Below are 20,861 nucleotides of genomic sequence, written 5' to 3'. Positions count from 1 at the left end.
TTACATGTGCACGACTAAAGATATTAATGAATAAAGAAGTGTGTTGAATTGCGTGAGAAAGCAAACGTTTCATTTAAAACAGAACAAAGGAAATATGCTCGTTTTTTAAAAAATAAAGTAAACAAAATCTTAAATGATGAGATGTTGCTTGCAACCGCCAACAGGTAGCGTACCTTGAATTTTGGGGTTGTATACTTGTGTTATTGGATTTGATTTGTTACTTAATTTTTATTTTTTAAAAATAATGTAGATAAGATAAAAGACCTTATAAAAGTGACATTTATAGCACGTATATTCAACAAGTTTTACGGGTTAAACTCTTTGAAAGTGAAGTGAAATGACATGGGCAATCTCGCTCCTAAACGTTCTTATTGGTGTTCAATCCCGTGACCTTTAAGTCATAAGGTCAAACTTTGTTTCATGTTATCTAGATACGGTGGGAGGAAGGGGTAATAAAAGCATTTGTGTATATAATGATATGTATAGATTTATTTTCAATGTTTCTCACTTTTTTAAGGCTCTTTGTAAAGGATGCTTACTATGCTATATATCACAAAATAATTTTATGGCGATTGACGATTGACGATTGTGGCTTGCAATGAGATTTTGCCATAATGGAGTTAGGTAACTCTTTTAAAGAAAAAACTACTTCTTCCGTTTCTTTTTACTCGCTACACTTCTCATTTCACGGACTCCTAGGTAATTTTTGGAGAAGAGAGAGGTAGAGAGTAAAAAGAAAAGGGACTCATGTGGGAGGAGAGAGATAGAGAGAGTTTATTGCCCAAACAAGAAGTGTAGCAAGTAATGTGAAACTTCCCATAATGGAAAGTGTAGCGAGTAAAAAGAAACGGAGGAAGTATAAGATATGGTTGCCTAGGTAGATTAGTAAGACGTATATATAACATATGGTATTTTTCCACATGCAATTCCCTTGCAAATGCTTACCTTCCACAACGATCGATTCTTCTAAAAATTGTTTTGTTATTAGTCTTAATCTCTTATTTTCTCTTTGAAGAAAAAAAAAATTTGGCTGAATGCAAGATGACAAATAAATTATTTTATATGAAGATTGTTTGATTTAATTGGTTGGAGATTCATTTCTCCTAACGGGAGTGTTTGAAGGTAGAGATCCTTTTACTCCCCTCCCTCATGCTTCCAAGTAACAACTTTGCATACATTGAAGCAAAAGTCGTGAGGGGTGAGATTTCGACAAGACCTTTCTCCTTAACAACTAATTAAAAAAAAGAATCAAAATAGTTTATTATTATCTTTTAATTTGACATATAGTTATTCGTTTCTAAATATATGCAAAATTTGCATAGTAACCACTACTCATCTTGTAAACTCATCTCATATTATCTCACAAATGCATAAGAAAAAATGTAGTCAAGTGTAGTCATATTTAGAAGCGGAAAAAGTATTAGATGGTTGATTTACAAAAGGTATATATTTTTTGGGGTTGCTTATAGTTTTTTTTTTTTTTTTAAAGGAACAAATAGGTGCATAGATTAATCACCTGACAAATAGTTTATATGAACATGTGGAGAAACCTCCTTGGACAATGACGTTCTAAACATTGTTACCAAAAGGGACTAATCTAGATAGGTAATGAGTAGCACTATTTTCATCCTGTAGCACATGCGACCATCTAACAAGCACAAAGTCTTTACTAAGCACCATAACATATTATAAAACAACATATAAAAAAAGAAAAGAAAAGAATGTACCTCTAGATAAGCTATTAACAATTGTGACATAATCACTTTCAAAGATAATGTTCAGGCATTTATGAAAATCGAGCCAATTGATCAACGAACTCTGACACGACACACAGTAGTGAACACCACCTCACCCTCCTTGTTACGGGCCACAACTCCCGGCCCAACCCACCCATCATCCGTGACTGAAGCATCGACATTCACTTTTAGACAGCCAGCAAGAGGTGGCTGCCACTTTCTTGAAGACACATGACCAACAAGCTTCAGCCTTCCATAAATGCGCTTCGAGTATTCGTCATACTTCACTGCAACTTTCCTCGCATAATCTCGCATAATCAACTACTTACTCATTTGTTCGACACCAATCCTAAAAGATCACCTTATGTCTCCTATACCGGACATGATAAACAAGATAGCCTATTCCCACCAAAGCGTCGTCTTCTATCTCCTGCTAATTAAAAGTCCATCCAACCTACACTTTCCCCTTGCGATAGTCGCGTGAGAAAACTCACCAAACCCCATACTTCACAGACATTGGGACAGAAAAAAGGCGTGATTAAGAGTCCTCGTCGAACACTCCTCACATAAAGGGTATAAGTCGTTGTCGATCACGGGTTTGCTTATAGTGGTAAGCAATAAGATCTTAACAATTAATGAGTAATCAGTAAAATAGTCTTGTAATAACTTGTTGGGTATATAATTCAAACCCGAAATTTAGGCTAAAATTCAGTCCGTCTCAAAATAGTAGCTTGACTTGGCTCAAAGTAGTTGATTTAGATTCTTGACCCGACCAAGCTTGAGACTTTAACAATTAATATGAAACGTGTTTGAATCCTCTAAAATTGTAAAATAACTCTACAAGGTGGAATTTGAGCAATATCAATCATTAAATAAAAAACCAATGACTCATACATTCTCTTTCCCAAATCCTCCTTATTCTATCTTATCAAAATCCACCCATAAATTTTCTCTTTCCGCTAATCATATATAATATTAAAGCAAGAAAAAATTAGCCTACGTGGCAGCCTCATAGAAATTCCGCTCTCACAATTCACCCCACATTCATAGAGCAATGAAATAGATGCCACGTGTCACATTCCATTAAAATGATTATGTTTGATTCCTTTATTATTAGTTTCCCAAATTTTGAAAATCAGTCATTGAATGCTTTAGGAAACCTCCAATTTCCTTAAGTTGAAGATATATCCGTGATTTTGGGCTGTAAAAGTAAGATTCCTCACTGGAAGGAAATCTCCACTTAAGCAAATCTTCCAAGGTTTTTCCTTTCCTGTCAAATATTCCATTCAGCTACTCTTTTTGAAGTTGAAAAATATTTGCAGGATGATTTTAGATTTGATACTGAAATTGTTTAAGAAAATTTAGCTGAATGATCGTATTATAAATCCGTGCAAGAATATATACACAATTCAAAGCCACGTGTCAATCCTATTAAAATGATTTCATTGATTTTTTTTAAAATTCTTTAAGGAAATTTAGTTACACACAATTGAATGATTGTATTATAAATCCGTGCAAGTATATACACATGCATGCAAAGATGTTTTACTTTTTTCTCTCTTTTTTTTTCTTTGAGATACATGCCTGTGCTGAAGGATGTTCAACAATTTTTCTAGATCATTTTATGAGAAGTTTTTTTTATCCAATAGTTACCGGTTTTATATCCACTAATTAGGAAATTGATTGTTTTATAATTGCTATAATTTAGGCAAAGAAAGGACTAATACCAACTCTATAACCATAAGTATTCACAAACATTATGTTAAACCCATTAAATATTACATACCCACAATTTCAAAACATCTCACCAAATTGAGAATCCTCAAATAGAGAAAATTATGATAAAAAAAGGTGAATAATCAAAGGTCGGAGAAAAATCGAACCAAAAGCAAAATAAATGAGTCGGCCATGGACATGAGCAATCAGTAAGTTGAGAGCGAGTGAGTCAGCTCATTTTTGCTGTAATTCATCCAAAAATGAGTATCAATTCGATCAATTGGAGTAAGAAAAAAAAAGAGAGAGAGAGAAAACTCCTACAAAACAACAATTCATACAACCTGCACAACAAAACGGCAGTAGCAACTGGGAACCAACCAACAGAGAGGAAAGAGAAAAACTCCAACCCCAAAACCGCCATTAGATGAGAGAGAAACGAAAAACCCTAACAATTAAAATTTCGCCAATGAGAATAATTTGAAGTGACTAACAATTTTCTCACTTCTCTAGAAATGAGATAGAGACAGGAAGAAGAGATGGAAGTATTCAAGTATTCTCTTTAATGGGGAGATCGAAGGATTTGGAGGAGAGCGAGAGAAAAAAGAAAAAATGGTTTATGCAGGGGGTTTGAGTTTGAGTGTGGTGTTTTTTTTTTCTTTCTTCATTCCTTCCTCTGTTTACTCTTTTACCTTTTTCGCGGTGTTCCTATATGACATAATCATCCTATTATATATCATACTTTATGAAAGAATTATAAAACAACTCATGGGTGATGGGTTGAATGAAAAAATTGCAAATGTGAAGCAAGTAGTATATGATATCCTGATAATATGTTAGCCAGCTAATTAATTTTTTTTTTCTTATTCACTATTGGTAATGAATATAATGAGATGCTAGCCCGTGCAGGAGGAAATGCAAATGCAATAATAATAGTCACACCATGACTATGATCAGAGGTTACATATACAAAAACAATAATAGCTCAATCTTTAGTCCCAAAGTGGTCTAAGGTAGGCTAATATGAATCATCATAACAAATCATATCCAGACCAATACATACTAATTTATTTTTAAAAAAAAAACTGAGATAGGGCATGTTCTCTTTACCATAAACAACTGAACTGAATTGAACTGAACTGAATTAAATTATAACTAATAGTAATGATAACAATTTAGGAATTGAACTGAACTGAAAATAAGTTGGGGAGAACAGTCCCTTAAAGTGAGAGAAGTAAGACAAGAGACAATATATGAAACAAGAATATATAAATTAGATGAAAAGTGAAAACCAACATATAAGGGTCGGTTCACTTCAACTTATTTTGACAAAACTATGACGATATAAGTTCGAAAAAATTTAGATGATTAGGTGATCCAACGGGTTGCCAACCCTCTAATTATTGAAATTTCCTTGGCCAAGAGTACATTCAGACATTAATTTTATGATTGTTCTCTCTCCAATTTATTATATATATATATATATTACTATTATTATTATTTTATTGTATCTAAGAGGGTTAACCTTAGGATCACTCAAAATTTTTCCACGCTCTTACATTCAAATGAAACAAAAAATATAAATACATCCACTTATGAACTTATGCTTGATATTAATATCATTTTTAAAGAAAATGTACACTTTGAATTTGGCCCATTTTATATTAAAATTCTAAAATAAAGGATTAGCAGAGAGAGTGCAACATGGCCCATGTGCTTAAATTATAAATATAGCTTTCTTTAATGAGCTTCGAGACACTAATTGAGAAGGTGAATCAACAAAATGAGTTAATTATATATCAAGCTTATATATCAAAAGAGGGATTTATAAGTATTCAATTTTAGTTGGTCTATAAGACAGTAAAACTGTTGTTGAAAGATTAGAAGTTATCGAATTAGAAAAGTTGTTAATTTGCCTATGCACTTTGTTTTGACAGCTTCTTTTTTCTTTGATGTAAAAGATAATATTGAAATGGAAATCATATGGAGAACTTATATAACACACAGACTTATACAAGTATTGTGTATTTATATTTGTTTACTATACAAAATTATCATTTTCTAAATTATTCTTAATATTAAAATTGTGGTGGCTTAATATATTCTAAAATTGTTTTTAGGAAGAAACTAATGAGTAAGGATTATTTCAAGTAGCAACGGGGAATAAGGTATTTAGGCAAAAAAGTAAAGTGGGAAACCCCGTATGATACTCATTACGTCAGATGGAACGGGGAATAAGGTATGATCAATATATCATCGAAATGATGGTAATTTCAGGTAGCAACAGGGAATAAGGTATTTATACCCCTATGGTACTTATTCCGTCAGTTGGAACAAAATTTTCTTATGATGTTTCAAAAAATACACACAATTTGGAATAAGGTATGATACAATATATCATCGAAATTGTGGTATTTCAGTTAGCAACGGGGAATAAGGTATTTATACCCCTATGGTACTTATTCCGTCAGTTGGAACAAAATTTCTTATGATGTTTCAAAAAAGACAGTTTTTTCGACCATGTGTTAAAAGTCAAGGACAATCCTATCACATGGTAGCTTTGTATCTCCCGAGACCAGTTCTTAGTCATGGCTAATTTTATGTAGCCATTTCTCAGTCACGAGTAAAAATTGCCTAATAGTACTAATTTATGAGAAAGAACATGGGAAGTCTAACACTTTTAAGGCCATTTCGAGTAAAAAATGAAGACTGTAATGTGGAGAGGGTTTCTAAGACAATTGACCCCTAAGTGGTTACTAGGATAAGACCAAGTTCGTGCAAATTTTCTCCCTTTTTGAAGCAGTTGAGATCATTAATTTACCTTTGTCATCTCAACATAAGGGTTGTTGGCTTTGCTTATGACTATGTTATACAACCTCGTTCTTTTTCTACTACAACAATTGAGTTTTCACGTTTGCTAATACACTATTTTAACTATTAATATCTTTAATTACTTTTTAGTAAAATTATACAAAATTGATATTCTGAAGTATATATCGAGACGAATCTAACAAGACCCCACATGACAATATTTTTCCTGACATAAAAATCATAATATATAGTGAAAGGTTATGATGGTGAATGGATAGTGTAAAAATCTCATTTTGCAATATTATAGAAATAGAACGGAGGAAGTAACTTCTTAATAAATTTCGTTTTCACTAAAAAGAAGTCTTCCAAAACATATCAGTATCATGTATATGTTAAACAACTTTATTATTATATTAAAAAGGTGTATATCTCTTAAACACAGAGTTTTTTTTTATCAAGTTAACGTAAGAATCGTTTACACGTTTTCATTGTAGCTGATATATAAACATTGCTATTATACTAAATAGTTCCCGTGCATTGTGCACGGGCCTAAAACCTAGTATAATCCCTTAATTTTAAAATGTATGACTCAGATATAACTTTACCTTGTAGAATTTCACTAAAACTCTAAGGGAGTGTTTGCTTCACATGATTCTGGTATCAGGTATGGGTTTAGAATGAGCAAAACCCATATCTAGTGTTTGTTTAATTATTTGATAGATTTGAAACCCATACCTCAAACCCATAAGGTATGGGATTTAGAAATCCAATGGAGAGGTGGATTTGGCTTATACCAATACTCTAGGTATTAAATAGAAGGAAAAATTTCATTTTCAAATAAAACCAAACACATAGTATTAGGTATCAAGTTCCAAACCTATACCACCTTGATCTCACTCCTGATTCCAAACTCATACCACTATATAACCCAAACGCTCCTATATAATCCAAACTCGCATAAAAGAGGGCAGAGGCTACTTAAAGTCTGCAATACCCAATCAACTCTACTACAGTCGATACTCAAGAGTTCCTTCTCATCCCCTTCTATCTCTCTTCAGTCTTCACTCACGCGTACAAGCTGCTAGTACAGCTTCTTGCTCCGCCATTATCATCGTTCAGGCGTTCACCGCTCTTCAGGTTCTTCTTCTCCCCCTTTTTCGCGTTTCAAGTTTTTTTTTTTAATTTTGCCGGTCGCCCGAATTGCTATCCCTAATTTTGCTTGAATGTTAACATGAACATTTTTCAATGAAAAAATCAATGAGATTGGGCAAAGTTTGTAATTACATATGTGTTGTAATTTGTTTGTATGTAGTGATAATTCAAGAAGAATCACTTGGTGCAATTCATGAGGTTTTGACACCACCTTTGCAGTTGAGAAAATGATTGCTGCTCAGGTTAACAATGTGTTATGCCCTAAGACTTATGTGCTCAATAAACACTATGTCAAAGGAATTCAACCTTTACCCTCAATTACTGCAACATTTGTTTGTAGCCCTCCTTTGAAGTTTAGGGCTCCGTTGAAGAACACGAGCAATGAATTGAAATGCAAACAGATTATGCCAGTTTGTAAGTCTGGCGGGGAATCAAGAGTTGGGAATGGAAACCAGGTATAAAGTCGTTCTTCTATGTGCCCTTTAACAGATTTCAGATTAGCGGTTTGTTGTTGATATGATCCATTTAGGCTCGATTTGGTACGGCGTAAAACGTTTTCTTGGGTAACTGTTTTCCTCTATTTTCAGTTTTATATTGTTTGGTTGGCAAATGAGTGTAAACTATTTTCCCTTGGAGTAAAATAACTCTTCCAATGATGCATTTTTCCTTCCAAAATGTAGGGCAAATTGTTTTCCTATCTCTCATAGTGTTGTACATTCCTCTCACTACCTCCTTACCTTCCCTTTCATTTTCCTTCCATTTCATCATTTTTCTTGCATCGAACCAAACAACGGAAAACTAATTTTAGAATTGTGTTTTCCATTGTAAATTGTTTTCCATGAAAATTATTTAACACTGAAAATATTTTACGCCCTACCAAAAGGAGCTTTGGTGTGATTATTAAGAACTAGTTTCTGCTAATGGTAATTTATGTTCCGCCTTTTGTTTTTCCGTGGGAAATATGTGTATGAATGGTAAATAATGGTAATCAAATGAGTGGAAAAATATGACATTGTAGTTTATGGGGCGTTTCAACTTTCATGTGAGACAATCCCTTGCACCTGCACTTATATCATTTTGTGATAGGGGGAAGGTGAAAGGATTAGAGTGCTCACTTCGCTTAATAGTTTAGTGGGAGGGAGTGAGGAGGGTAGGGAAATAGGCGAATTCGGGATCCCTGTTGCAAAAATTATCATATCCCTTGTTTCAGTTTGTGCCAGAATGTCTGAATGTGGGACTATTGGACCTTTTGAGTGGATTGAGCTCTTATTATCTCAATCCTTGCTCCTTTTTCTGATCTCGACTGAACATAATTCTAATATCAGTTATGAGGTAGATTGCTACACTTCATTGCAAAGAGTTAAAGGTAATGAGGAGAATTTCCTTTTGATGTTCAATTTCAGTTTATTTTTTTCAACAAGTTACGGAATCGTCTCTGTACTAAGCATCTCACCTCTAAAGAAGATTTAGAAGAAAAAAAAGTTTAGGTGAAGGCCAGTAAGGTCACTACAAATAAGACATCAAACCACCACATATAACAATTTTATTTATCCATTATCTGAGTGGAGAGAACCCATTGATGGTTTTTGTTACAAGCTGTATATGTATTGAAAGAAACGGGGGAAGGGGTGATGTAGCTGTTGGTAAGCTGATATTTATCTATTCTGATTGTGGGATTTAAATTGTGAGTTTTGTCCAGGAACCTCTTTGGAAGTCTTTTGGAAAAGCAGTTCAAAATCTAGGGAAGAAGCCTTCAGTAGAAGATTTATTGAAACAGCAGATTGAGAAGCAAGAGTACTATGATGAAGGTGGAAATCCTCCAGGTGGTCGAGGTGGCGGTGGCGGTGGCGGTGGTGGTTTTGGTGGGTTGGGTGGGTCTGAGGAAGAAGACTCCATATTAGATGAGACTATCCAAGTGATCTTAGCAACCTTGGGTTTCATCTTTGTGGTAAGAACGATCTTCTAATCTGTGATCATCTATTTCCATTCGTGTGCTAGATTGAGTAGATTATGAGGGAAAAACTTGTATATTTTGATAGTATTGTTATAATATCGGCTATCTATATACTCATGATAGATACCAGACGCCTATGTATGATGTTATTGCTGTAATGGTGTGTGTGATTCATTGAACTCGTATTCTGACATGCATATACGATCACTCATGTTTATCTGATAGGCTGCTATTTTTATATATCATTATTGAAATTATGCTCTTCTGTAGCCTTTATGCTAACGCTATCAATCTAATGACAATGTATCAGTACATGTATATCATCAATGGTGCAGAGATGACAAGGCTAGCTAGGGACTACATCAAGTATCTTTTTGGAGGCAAAAAGAGTGTTCGTTTATCGCGTATTTTGGACGAATGGGAGAGACTTCGCGAGAATTATTCAGATAAGGAGGTGGATAGGTTTTGGTTGGAGAGAGCCATTATCAAGACCCCTACATGGTGGGATCGTCCTGAAAACTACAAGCGCCTTATCAGAGCTGTCTTGCAAAAGCAATCTAGAGCATCTAAAGACCAAGAGTATGACCATGACTCCATGAGTAACGAGTTTTAAGTGTTTAATTTGTAAATTTTTTGTTTCTGATTTTAGCAAAACTGAATGCACATAAATTTGATAGGAATGCTGGTCCAATCATTTCAGTAACTTCTTGCTTCACTAGCTCATATAGCACTGACTTTTACTTGTCTCATGACTTGCTGATTGTCCTTGCCAAATGCTGAAGTATCTGGAGATATATTGCAGGACTGATTTCGTATGATGTGATTTTCATCTGCCATCATCCAGGTTTTGCGATATTCGCCTGTATTACCTGTGTCTTAATTTGCACCTGGAAATGGTATGCCCCCTATCATCCCAGGAGTTCAATGAGGGTTTGGAGGGTTTGGCTTGATAATGTGTTTGGATTAGATAATGGGGAGGAACAACCATACAAGGGTCTAATTATTTTCCCTTGTATTTAGTTTTGCCCTCCCTCCCCTCCTATCTCGCCCTACTCGAGTTTGATATTCCCTTTGTTTTTTGTTGTTCTACTTGTTTTTCCATCGGTCAGAGCAACTTCAATGGTAGAGCAAAATGAAAATTGGCTTAGAGTGTCACATAGATTTTTCTAGCTAACTTCATTTTAAGCCAAAACTCCCCCAATGGTTAGCCAATATGAGTAGGTCCCACTTGAAGTAAGATAGTTTTTTTTTTTGAGAAGAGTATAGAAATTGTTCACCAAAATTCCCACATGGGCCACAATTTTAGCTTAAGCACAATTGGCTTAGTTAAGCTACATTGGCTAGCAAATGAAATTCTAGCTACTCACTCCAATGGTTGGGCTAATTGCTTAACTTTTTATTTATTTGCTAGCAAGTCCCTAATGTTCACCATTGGAGTTGCTCTCAGACTGTAAATTTCGACAGCATTTTCGACGAAATACATATATGCATTAATGTATGATGTGAAGATTTGTTTTCAGATGGTTTTTCTGTATATATGCATTTCAAATTACCATTTTCCATTAATGGCCTATAAAGGAATAAAGAAAAGGGGGGAATATTTTGGCCATTATCTTAGTGCAACTCACTGTTCAAGAGGGCACCATCATAATTGCAGATGGGATGTAAATGAGAAAGATTACACAACAACGTGAATGCATGTTATCTTCTCCCTTAATCGATGTGAATGCATGATTTTGTGTACCGGTAAAAATAAAATAAGACTAGCTTTACTATTTCAATATTACTTGTTGCTTTGATTTGTTTAAAACTTTCATAGGAGCAGTAAACACTTCTTTTTGGGTTACCATGCTGATCATTAATCTTTACTTCAATACTTTGCCTCTAATTTCAACAACTCAGCGGGTATAGTGAACAAATTACCTTAATGTACTGCAAATTTGAACTCCTTATCTTATACAGTTATATGGAGTACATCAAAATGTTTTTGTACTCGTGTCTTACGAAAGATTTCTGCAATTAAGACTGATATTAGTGATATAGTTTATGTGAAACAACGAGTATAAGAGAAGGGGCTCATATTGGATTATTGGGGATAAAAATGAAGCAGATATTGTTCCTTAAAACTAGAAACACCGCTCGCCATTCATTTAGCGGAAATGGAAGCGGAAAAGAGACTATATTCAAAAGTTTTCAATTTTCATGCATCAAATAATAAAAGTTACAGTTTCTTCACTATATACTCCTCACAAATTACATACTTTCTTACAAGTTTCAAAATTGACGTCATTATTGTGTAGATTTCCCTTAACGATTAACGGACGTTAATTCCGTTAGTTATTAAGTCCTAATTGACGTTATTATTTGATTCTCTTTGTCTCCACCCAACCCCTTGCCATTATTAGTCATTACACCACCTCCACCAACCCACTCTTTTTATACTCTCTCTCCACTCAACCCCCTCCATCTCGAGCCATCACTCTACCTCTTTGACTGCGGTGTTGATGACCTATCGCTTCTCACCCTCACCCCTTTCCTCCCTTATTTTCTCTCTTCTCTTAGCCCTCTCCATCACCGTGCAACCAACTAAACTTATCTGAACTTTTTGCGTGAAATCTCTTATAATTGTTCTGACACTTTAAGGGTGCGTTTTCTTCACCTGAATAAACTTGAACTAAACTTATCTAAACTGAACCAGACTTATTGGATCCGATTCAACTTATTGGATCTAATTGGAACTTGTTGGACCTGATTGGAACTTGTTAGACCTGGTTGAAACTTATTGACCTGATTGGTACTTATTGAACCTAATTGGAACTTATTAGACCTTATTGAACCTGATTGAAACTTATTTAACAAAAAAATTGATGAGTAATAACATAAATTCTATCCCTCAAAATTTATTATAACATAATAATCATTAAAATTTATCCTTCAAGAAAATAGTAATTATTAGTTATCTCTTATGATTAACATTTTAACAAAAAAAAAATAAATACTATTTACATGCTTGTTTATACACAATTTTCACCACTAATATATCTAATGGTGTTGCTTTGATTTCATAAAGCACTAGTAGGAAATCAATTAATAACATATATATCTTTCATTGTTAACGAAAACATGTTATATCTAGTTATTTAAAGACAAATCGCAAAATCTTATAATTATGATGATTATTATTGTTAACTTTTATATGATCATGATTATAATATTATTTATTAATAACATAATCAGCCAACAGTAATATGAGTAATAAAATAATAGATAATAATACAAAATATGATACTATATAATCATAACGGTACTTTAATTAAATTTTTTAATAATAATACGCCAATTAATCATAATATGAATAATAAAATAATAGACAATATTACAAATATAATACTAAATAATAATCATAATGGTACTTTAATTAAAATTTTAATTCAAACTTATTGATCATTGACTATTTGGACCTTATCAGAACTTATTGAACCTGATTAGACTTGATTGTACCTGATTGAAACTTATCGTCTTAATTGAACCTGCTTGTAACTTATCGGAACTGAACAAATTGGACCTGTTTGATATCTCAACTGAACTGAACTGATTGGACCTGAAACTTAATGTATTAAGGTGAAGAGAAGACACTTAACATTTACAATTCTATTTTTTTTTATGAAAAATAACTTTATCCTATTTTCCGACCTGATAAATAAACAACCAATTTGAAATGAAAATTGATGGACTTCCAATATTTTGCAACTCACACGTACGTCATTTGCGAGTTTAGCCACTTGAATACCACTAATCCACTATCAAGACTTAGCACTAAAAAGCAGGTCCTAATTAATTTTGATTTGGTACTTTTGAGACTCATTCCCCTCATATGGAAAACAAACAATATCTTCCTTTTTCTCCTTAAAATTTTCAAACCTTTTCTAATTTCCCACTATTTAAACCAACCTTATTTCCTCCTCTTTCTCCTATCAAACCATTCACTCCTACATCCCCGCCATTTCTCTCTCTTTCCAAGAAAACTAAAACCATGGGACAAGAAATCCTAACCAAACAGACCTTAAGCTCTCCGGCTGATAACATGATCAAAGTCACCAATATCAAGAACCAGGAGACAGAAAATACCGCCGGAAATTTCACGTCGTCGGAAAATTCCGGCGAAAATTCACCGGAAAACGAGAAAGCAGGAGTTGTTTATCCGCACGAGAATCTTCCGAGGCCTGAACCACCGTCGGGAGTAAACGGCGACGTTTTGAAATTTCCGTCGGAAAATAGTTTTTCCGTCGATGTTCCGACCATTGGAAAATATCTGTTGGAGACTAAGAATAGTCTTTCGGCTGCCATTTCGAGGAGGTTGTCGTTAGACGACGTCGTTAAAGGAGGTTGTGGTGTGACTGAATTTTACGTGTCTGGTCTTCAAGTTGTTGTGCGAGCGAAAGGAGGAGAGAATGATGGTTTTGTGTCTGAGGAGAGTTCCGAGTTGACTCAGCTTAAAGGACGAGTCACTTTGTTTTCGAGATCCAATTGCAGGTAAAGTTTTTTTTTTTTTTAATCAATATGAGCCACGAAGGACAAGAAAGGGGAGAGGGATTCGAACTTATAACTTTTATCGTTCACAATACCTTAATTTTAACCATTAGGTTAAGCATTCTTGACAATTGCATGTTAAAGTTTTAGTAGTACTTTAAGTAGGTATTGTTGCACATTTTTAGTAGTACAATGTTTTGTTCAAGTATAGTAATTAATCGTATTACTATAACTTTGCTGCCTGTAAACAGAGTAATACATTATTGCTCACTTTTTTACAGCATCGGAATTTGATATTTGACCATTAATTACTTTTCATATATAGTCCTATATTCATAGATTAATAAGTTTAAAAGTCGTGTCTTTAATGATAAATGTAATGGTATAATCCTTGGAAACATTAAATATGCAGCCTTAGACCATATATGAAAAAGAATTAAGCAATAACCAAGCAATAAAAGTAATTATCGATGCATAATTTTAGCCATCAATTTTGTTATCTCAAAACCGTGTTTTTACCGTGGATGTCATTTAGCTTAGTTAGTAAAGTTTTTTAAAGATGGTATCCAAAATTTGGAATCGAATCCCGTCTACTCCATTGAGTTAAGTCGCTCATCTATACCAAAAAGGAAAAAAAAACCATACTTGTCTAGTTACAAGAAATATCAATTGTCAAGTAGATTTTTGAGAAATATGCATGCCTTAGTTAAAATAACTTGGGCCTTGAAGTAATTAATGTTTGAAGTTAAAAACTGTACTTTCGTAACAAAATAAACTCAACAAATGAATGTTTTATACCTCATAATCTACAAAATAATACCTATTTATCATGGTTAATACTTAATATGTTACGAAGGAAATAAATTTTTTAGTGTTTAATGGTATAGTTTGTGGTGAATGGTGATCAATGTAGTAATTACTTTGTTTCCAAAAAGTAGAAGACTATCCAATATTTCCTTTTTGATAAGATTCTATATTTCTGTAGTATTGACTGTTGAGAATTTATAATGCATGACGTCATATCATATGTACTAATGTACTCAGGGATAGCGGCGCAGCGAGAAAAATCCTGAGAGAAAAGGGGTTAAAATACGCCGAAATAAACCTCGACGTATATCCGACCCGAGAAAAAGAGCTAGTAGACCGGACCGGCGGTTCAACGGTACCACAAATATTCTTTAACGAGAAGTTAATAGGCGGTTTAGTGGCGTTAAATTCATTAAGAAATAGCGGTTTGTTGAACCGGACAGCAAAAGAACTGCTTTGTAGCAAATGCCCAGATGATGCTCCTGGACCGCCGGTTTATGGGTTTGATGAACCGGAGGAAGAACGGTTGGATGAGATGGATGAGATTGTTAAAGTTTTGCGGCTAAGATTACCTATCCTAGACCGTTTGATTCGGATGAGAATTGTCAAGAACTGTTTTACTGGTACTGAGTTGGTGGATACCATCGTACACCACTTTGGCAAATCCCGTGTTGAGGTACTACACTTCCTGTCCACAACAATATTTTACATAAGTTTGAATCATTAGTAACAAATTTTATAAGTGTATAAATAACGTAAAAGTTAAAATATTGCAACTATTATAAAAAAAAAAGGAAAGAAGTATACTGTACTCTACTAAGCTTACATAAAAAATTATTAGTGACCTGGAGTGACTTTTTATTTTAGATGGATTATATTTGTGTTTATGACATTAATTTGTAGCGTCTCGCAATAAGTTAGAGTAAGTTGGTCTTATTTGAAACTATTATATTTGTTCTAGGCAAAATTGACCTCAACACCACAAACTATGGCGTGGGTGCAATCTGTACCACAAATTTTGACTAGTAGCTAGCCAGAACACCCCAAACTATTGGCTCGGGTGTAGCGAGTGTCATTAATAACGTCAGAACTAACTTTTCATGCCGAAGGCGGGAAATCCATGTTAGCTTTTTTCCCCATATCTCCTTTTTCTTTCCTTTATCCTATATTTTCATTGATTAGAAGCCTAAATTACGTGAACTAATGTCTAGAAAAGTTAGATTCGGCGTGATTATGACACTCACTGCACTCAGACCAATAATATTTGGTGTTTTTAACTACTAGTCAAAGTTGGTGGCGTTGTGTGCATCCGCGTCATAGTTTGTGGTGTTGAGGCCAATTTTGTCTTAGTTCTATAGTAACTTTAATATCAAATGTGAAGATTTGAGCTGAATTATAAGTTAGATTTGTACTTGTTAAATGAGAAAAATATTTGATGTTAATATTTCATGCTAAAGCTGCCTCGTGCTTCTTTATCATAGATGAATGATGCTTTTGTGTTTTAAGAATGAAGCTCTCCAGACTCCACTTTTAGAGAAAGGGGTGCTTCATGCTTAGTGGATCTTTTTGGCTGGTCATAATTTTCTAATACACATTGAGGTTATTGGATAAGTGCTCCTTCTGCCTTAGTGCCCTTAGATTGTCTGTGTCAACTCTCAAATAAAAGACTAAAGTCAATATCAGGAAATCTTGACTATTTCGTTGTTTTAAAATGTAAACTTGCTGTGTTGTCGTTGAAAATGATTTATACTTGTGATAGTATTGTTTTTAGATATCTAAGTTACAATCCGCCAAATGTTTGACCTTGAACACTATATAGTATATAGTATATATAAATATAACACATCATGACATCAATTTGAGGCAGTCAAATTAAGATAGAGGGATACATGAAATACATGATAAAACTTTATTCAAGGTTTACATCATCACACATTTCGGATTATGTTAGTGGTTATGACTTGTGAGTACCAACTCTAAATTCATATATCTATACATAACAATCTATGATTAGGAGAATATTAGGGTTTCTGAGCAGTAAGTAATGAACTATATGTAAATGGGAAATCGCCTAATACTTTCATTCATATATCTATAAATACATTCATGCTGAGATGTTATGATTAATCCTAGAGATCTTTGAATTAGAATTTGCTTATATTTTTAAATTTTAGTTATATATGTTACTATGACACCTTCATTTACCCCAAAAACCGGGTATTGTGTCGTGTCCGACATGACACTTCAATTGGATACTTCATTTTAAACTAAAAACTTGTCTTTTTTCTACAAAATAGCCGAGTCGGATACTTAGACACCCGTATCCGAATGGACACTCTCAATCCGTGTCTGAGCAATATAAATTTTGTTGACATTAAGAGTAGTTGACTTAAGTGCATTGTGACACCCTTCTACTTTTTAATTTTCTCACTTGAAAATAAGTTAGAATACCACTTGTGGAGGAGCTGACTTGTGCATGATTCAAGTCTTACCACTAAGGAGAAGAATACTTATGTTTGGTTGATGGGGACTGTACTTGACTTAATCCGTTGTTTGGATATCCTCCACTAATTGAGGGTTGATTAGTAACTAACTTTTCTTGTATGACTTACTTATTATGACTTGGTCTACTTCTAAAAATTTCTGATTGCTTTTTTGAGAAGCTGAACAAACTAAGGACCTACCCTCGTTGATTTAGCTTATGAAATTTCTACTTTTGGTTGGTGCAATAACATGCATGGGCTACTTTTGTGGTGTGCCAAAAAAATAATCATGGTCTACTAAGTCCTTTAACAAAGGGATCTAATAGAAGAAAATGATGAAAGATAGATGTAGGTAAAAGATCATTTCACTCATTGCTTTACCACTTAACACAAGTCCCAAAGATTATGGGACATGTCTGATGTCTATTACTGGTTGATATCAGCCTTATGAGTTATGATTTTCCACCGTTTGTCTATTAAAATTTCCTTTTAGTTGATATTAAGGAGCTACAAGTATGGTGACATATAGCCTAGGAGTACCAGTTTAATCAAAGTTGACAGATTGAATTGAATATAGACATGTAGGTACTGGTATATACAAAGTGGAAGCAGACATCCTTAGGAAATAGGGACAAGGATACTAATGAATAATGAATACTAGCGTGCTACACAAATCCTTTAGTTTAGGTGTTTTCCAGATCCTCTTTTTGGTATTTGACCCATCTACTATCTCGTGCTCATGAATAGAGACATGGGAAAATGAAAGGATCAAAAAGAGGCAATAGGAGCCTCCGAATGGTTACATGGGCGAGAACGCAAGTGTCCGGAGTACAGGGCGGTAGGTTGGACAAACTTGGGGAAAGAGGACTAGACGAGTGTGTATGATCGCCAACCTTTTTTTCTCGGAACTTTTAGTCTTATTAATCATTACCCAAGATGCAATAAGGATTTTGAAGTCTCTGAATGTTGTTCAAACATGCGATAATGCAGTAGGTAGTAAAATGTTCTGCCCTTCTTGAAGGACATGAAAGATTCAAACCATGCGATTATGCAATAAGTAGTAAAATGTTCAGTTCTTTTTTTCAAGGACATGATAGATCTATAAAATGATCTAGATGATATACGTCAATCAGGAACTAGTTTGATGATATTGAGGATTTACAAACAAACTAAAATGGCAGTCAATTATTTGTTTATTGTTTCAAGAGCTCCTGCGACTTGTGGGTGTTGAAAAATCTAACCTTTTCTCTCTTCCAGGCAATAGGGACAGCAAAAGAGATTGTTAGGAAGCACTTCATCCACCATGTATTCAGGTTTTTTAACTGCATTTTTTAAGAATTTACCAGCAACTTTTGTTACTAGGTCATAACTTATATTCTAAGTGGTTCCTTTGGTGCAGAGGGAACTATTTTGAGGATGGAAATGAAGCCTATAGGTTCCTCGAGCATGAGCCATTCATTCCAAAATGCCTAAATTTTCGAGGATCCATAGATGACAGAGAGCCAGAATCGGCATTAAGGATTGGCCATAGACTGATGAAGATCATGTCTGCCATACTTGAATCTTATTCATCTGAAAACCGGGATCATCTGAATTACTTGGCTATCAGCAACAGCGAAGAATTTCGAAGGTTGACATTTCTCTACTCTGTATTGAACATAGTTAATGAGTGATGGACACTGTTGCCATTTTGTTATGTACATTAAAGTCGGAAGTCTAGTCCAACTCCTGAACTCCACGTAAATCACACTTAAGACAACTTGAACCATAAAATTAATAGCCTTTCACTGATTGTGATTTGCAGATATGTGAATATGGTTCAAAATCTCCAGAGAGTGGATCTTTTTGCTCTGTTACCTGATGAGAAGCTGGCTTTCTTCCTAAATCTTTACAATGCAATGGTCATACATGCTGTAATAATGAGAGGATATCCAAAAGGGATGATCGAGAGGAAGTCATTTGTTTCCGACATTCAGTATGTAGTTGGTGGAAGTTCATATTCTCTTAATGCAATAAGGAATGGTATACTCAGAAGCAATCAGAGGGCTCCTTATGCTTTGGTTAAGCCTTTCAGTGCTGGAGATAATCGCCTTCAGGTAAATTACTACCAGTGTCTTCTAATATCTTTTTTCTAGGATCAATCATGGATCATATGAATATAATCTATTCATGTATTCATTGTGCAGTTAGCTTTACCGATGGTGAATCCGTTGATTCACTTTGGACTCTGTGATGGTAGTAAGTCTAGTCCACCAGTTAGATTCTTCTCACCTCAAAGTGTGCAAGCGGAGCTCAGAGCTGCCGCGAGAGAGTTCTTCAGGCGCAATGTAATACAAGTGGATTTATCCAAAAGAACAGCCTGTCTCTCTTGCATCATGAAATGGTAATTCATCCTCCTCTAATCACCTTACTTTTTCTACTATATATGTAATGTTGCCAAGATAAGAATTCAAACTTTGGGCAAATTACTACGATGGGAATCTCAAACATGTTGATGCTATTAACTGAACTAACAGTCCTTGCAACATCGTGCAGGTACAGGGTAGATTTTGGGAAAGAAAAGGAAATTTTTAATTGGATTCTTAGTTATTTGGATGCAGAGAAAGCTGGTCTCTTGACTCATCTTTTGGATGATGGAGGTGTTATCAATATTGTATACCAAAATTATGACTGGTCTATAAATTCATAAACCCAATATTCCTCAAGTTATCAAGCCCGCAGTATAACATATATATCCTCCATTTCGAAATACTTGTTATTAAGTAATCGACTCGTAACATAACAACTAAATCTGAAATAGAGGTAGTACTAAAATATGTGGATTGTGGATTAGAGTAGAAGTTTTGTATGTAGAATGGTACATTTTGAAGATTGGCAATAATCTTATGCTCTAAGAGAAAAGTTTTTTTTACTAGATTTGGTTCTTCATACTCGAGGCAATGCATCTATTAAGGATATCACCACACTTTTCCTTTTTGTTTGTAATAGAAATTAGAAATAGATTTGTAATCCTATATTTAATATTTTTTGTTGTTGAAAATCCTATATTCTATATAGAAGTGAATCTTATGTATGGCTTGTAGTAGTCATGGTTTTGTCTTTCACTGTGTCACATAATGTATGAATACTCTTATGGCTTGATGTCTATTAATAAAATTCTCTCAAATTTTTTTTTAAAAAATGACACTTTACTCCGATATCTGACACTTATACATGCATTTTATCATGGAAATTTTTTGTAAAACTATCTTTTATAACCAAATTTTTTCAAAAAAATTAACTTTAAATTTATTATTTTAAAAACTACCTTATATAACAAATTTCTTTCAATATACTATCATTTGACTGTTAATGAGGTCAAACCGCCCAAAATGAGGTCACCACAAAACGCTTTTATCTCCTCCCTTCTTGTTTCTCTCATCTTTTCACTCTACCCTACTGATTTTGAAGTCTTAAGGCCACAGTCATTTAATGATTAATATTAACTATAAACATAGAATGATAGTATATTGAAAGACATATGTTATATAAGATGTTTTTTTGAAAATAATAAATTTAAAAGGTGATTTTTTGAAATTTTACCTTTTTATCATATATTAATATTTTTTTATACTTCACCCGTTCCGTTTTAAATGAAATATTGGATAAAATGACACTCTTCATTGATCAATTTTG

The 20,861-nt window shown here is 34.0% G+C and overlaps 1 protein-coding gene and 1 non-coding gene across 2 annotated transcripts; both read left to right on the top strand.

Annotated features, from left to right (window-relative positions):
* The first annotated feature begins 7,226 nt into the window (after positions 1-7,226).
* LOC104895265 (hypothetical protein) lies at positions 7,227-10,115 on the top strand. The gene is made up of 4 exons (XM_010681725.3): positions 7,227-7,397; positions 7,573-7,867; positions 9,112-9,360; positions 9,677-10,115. The coding sequence occupies exons 2-4, from the start codon at positions 7,640-7,642 to the stop codon at positions 9,977-9,979; spliced, it is 780 nt and encodes a 259-aa protein (XP_010680027.1). The 5' UTR covers positions 7,227-7,397; positions 7,573-7,639; the 3' UTR covers positions 9,980-10,115.
* Positions 10,116-13,191: 3,076 nt separating this feature from the next.
* Positions 13,192-20,259, top strand: LOC104895264 (uncharacterized). Its single transcript, XR_007275094.2, has 7 exons — positions 13,192-13,899; positions 14,941-15,379; positions 18,444-18,499; positions 18,586-18,816; positions 18,991-19,282; positions 19,373-19,569; positions 19,722-20,259. It is a non-coding gene; the product is annotated as an uncharacterized LOC104895264 (transcript).
* Positions 20,260-20,861: the final 602 nt, after the last annotated feature.

This window comes from Beta vulgaris, chromosome 6 (assembly GCF_026745355.1).
Source record: "Beta vulgaris subsp. vulgaris cultivar EL10 chromosome 6, EL10.2, whole genome shotgun sequence".
NCBI classification, from domain to species: Eukaryota; Viridiplantae; Streptophyta; class Magnoliopsida; order Caryophyllales; family Amaranthaceae; genus Beta; species Beta vulgaris.
This window is presented reverse-complemented; position numbering and strand designations above follow the sequence as displayed.

Bases quoted from the DNA above. Each gene is read 5' to 3' on its own strand.
- LOC104895265 (XM_010681725.3), top strand. From the start codon at position 7,640: ATGATTGCTGCTCAGGTTAACAATGTGTTATGCCCTAAGACTTATGTG. The intron at 7,868-9,111 runs GTATAAAGTCGT...AGTTTTGTCCAG, and splicing joins GAGTTGGGAATGGAAACCAG to GAACCTCTTTGGAAGTCTTT. The intron at 9,361-9,676 runs GTAAGAACGATC...ACAATGTATCAG, and splicing joins CCTTGGGTTTCATCTTTGTG to TACATGTATATCATCAATGG.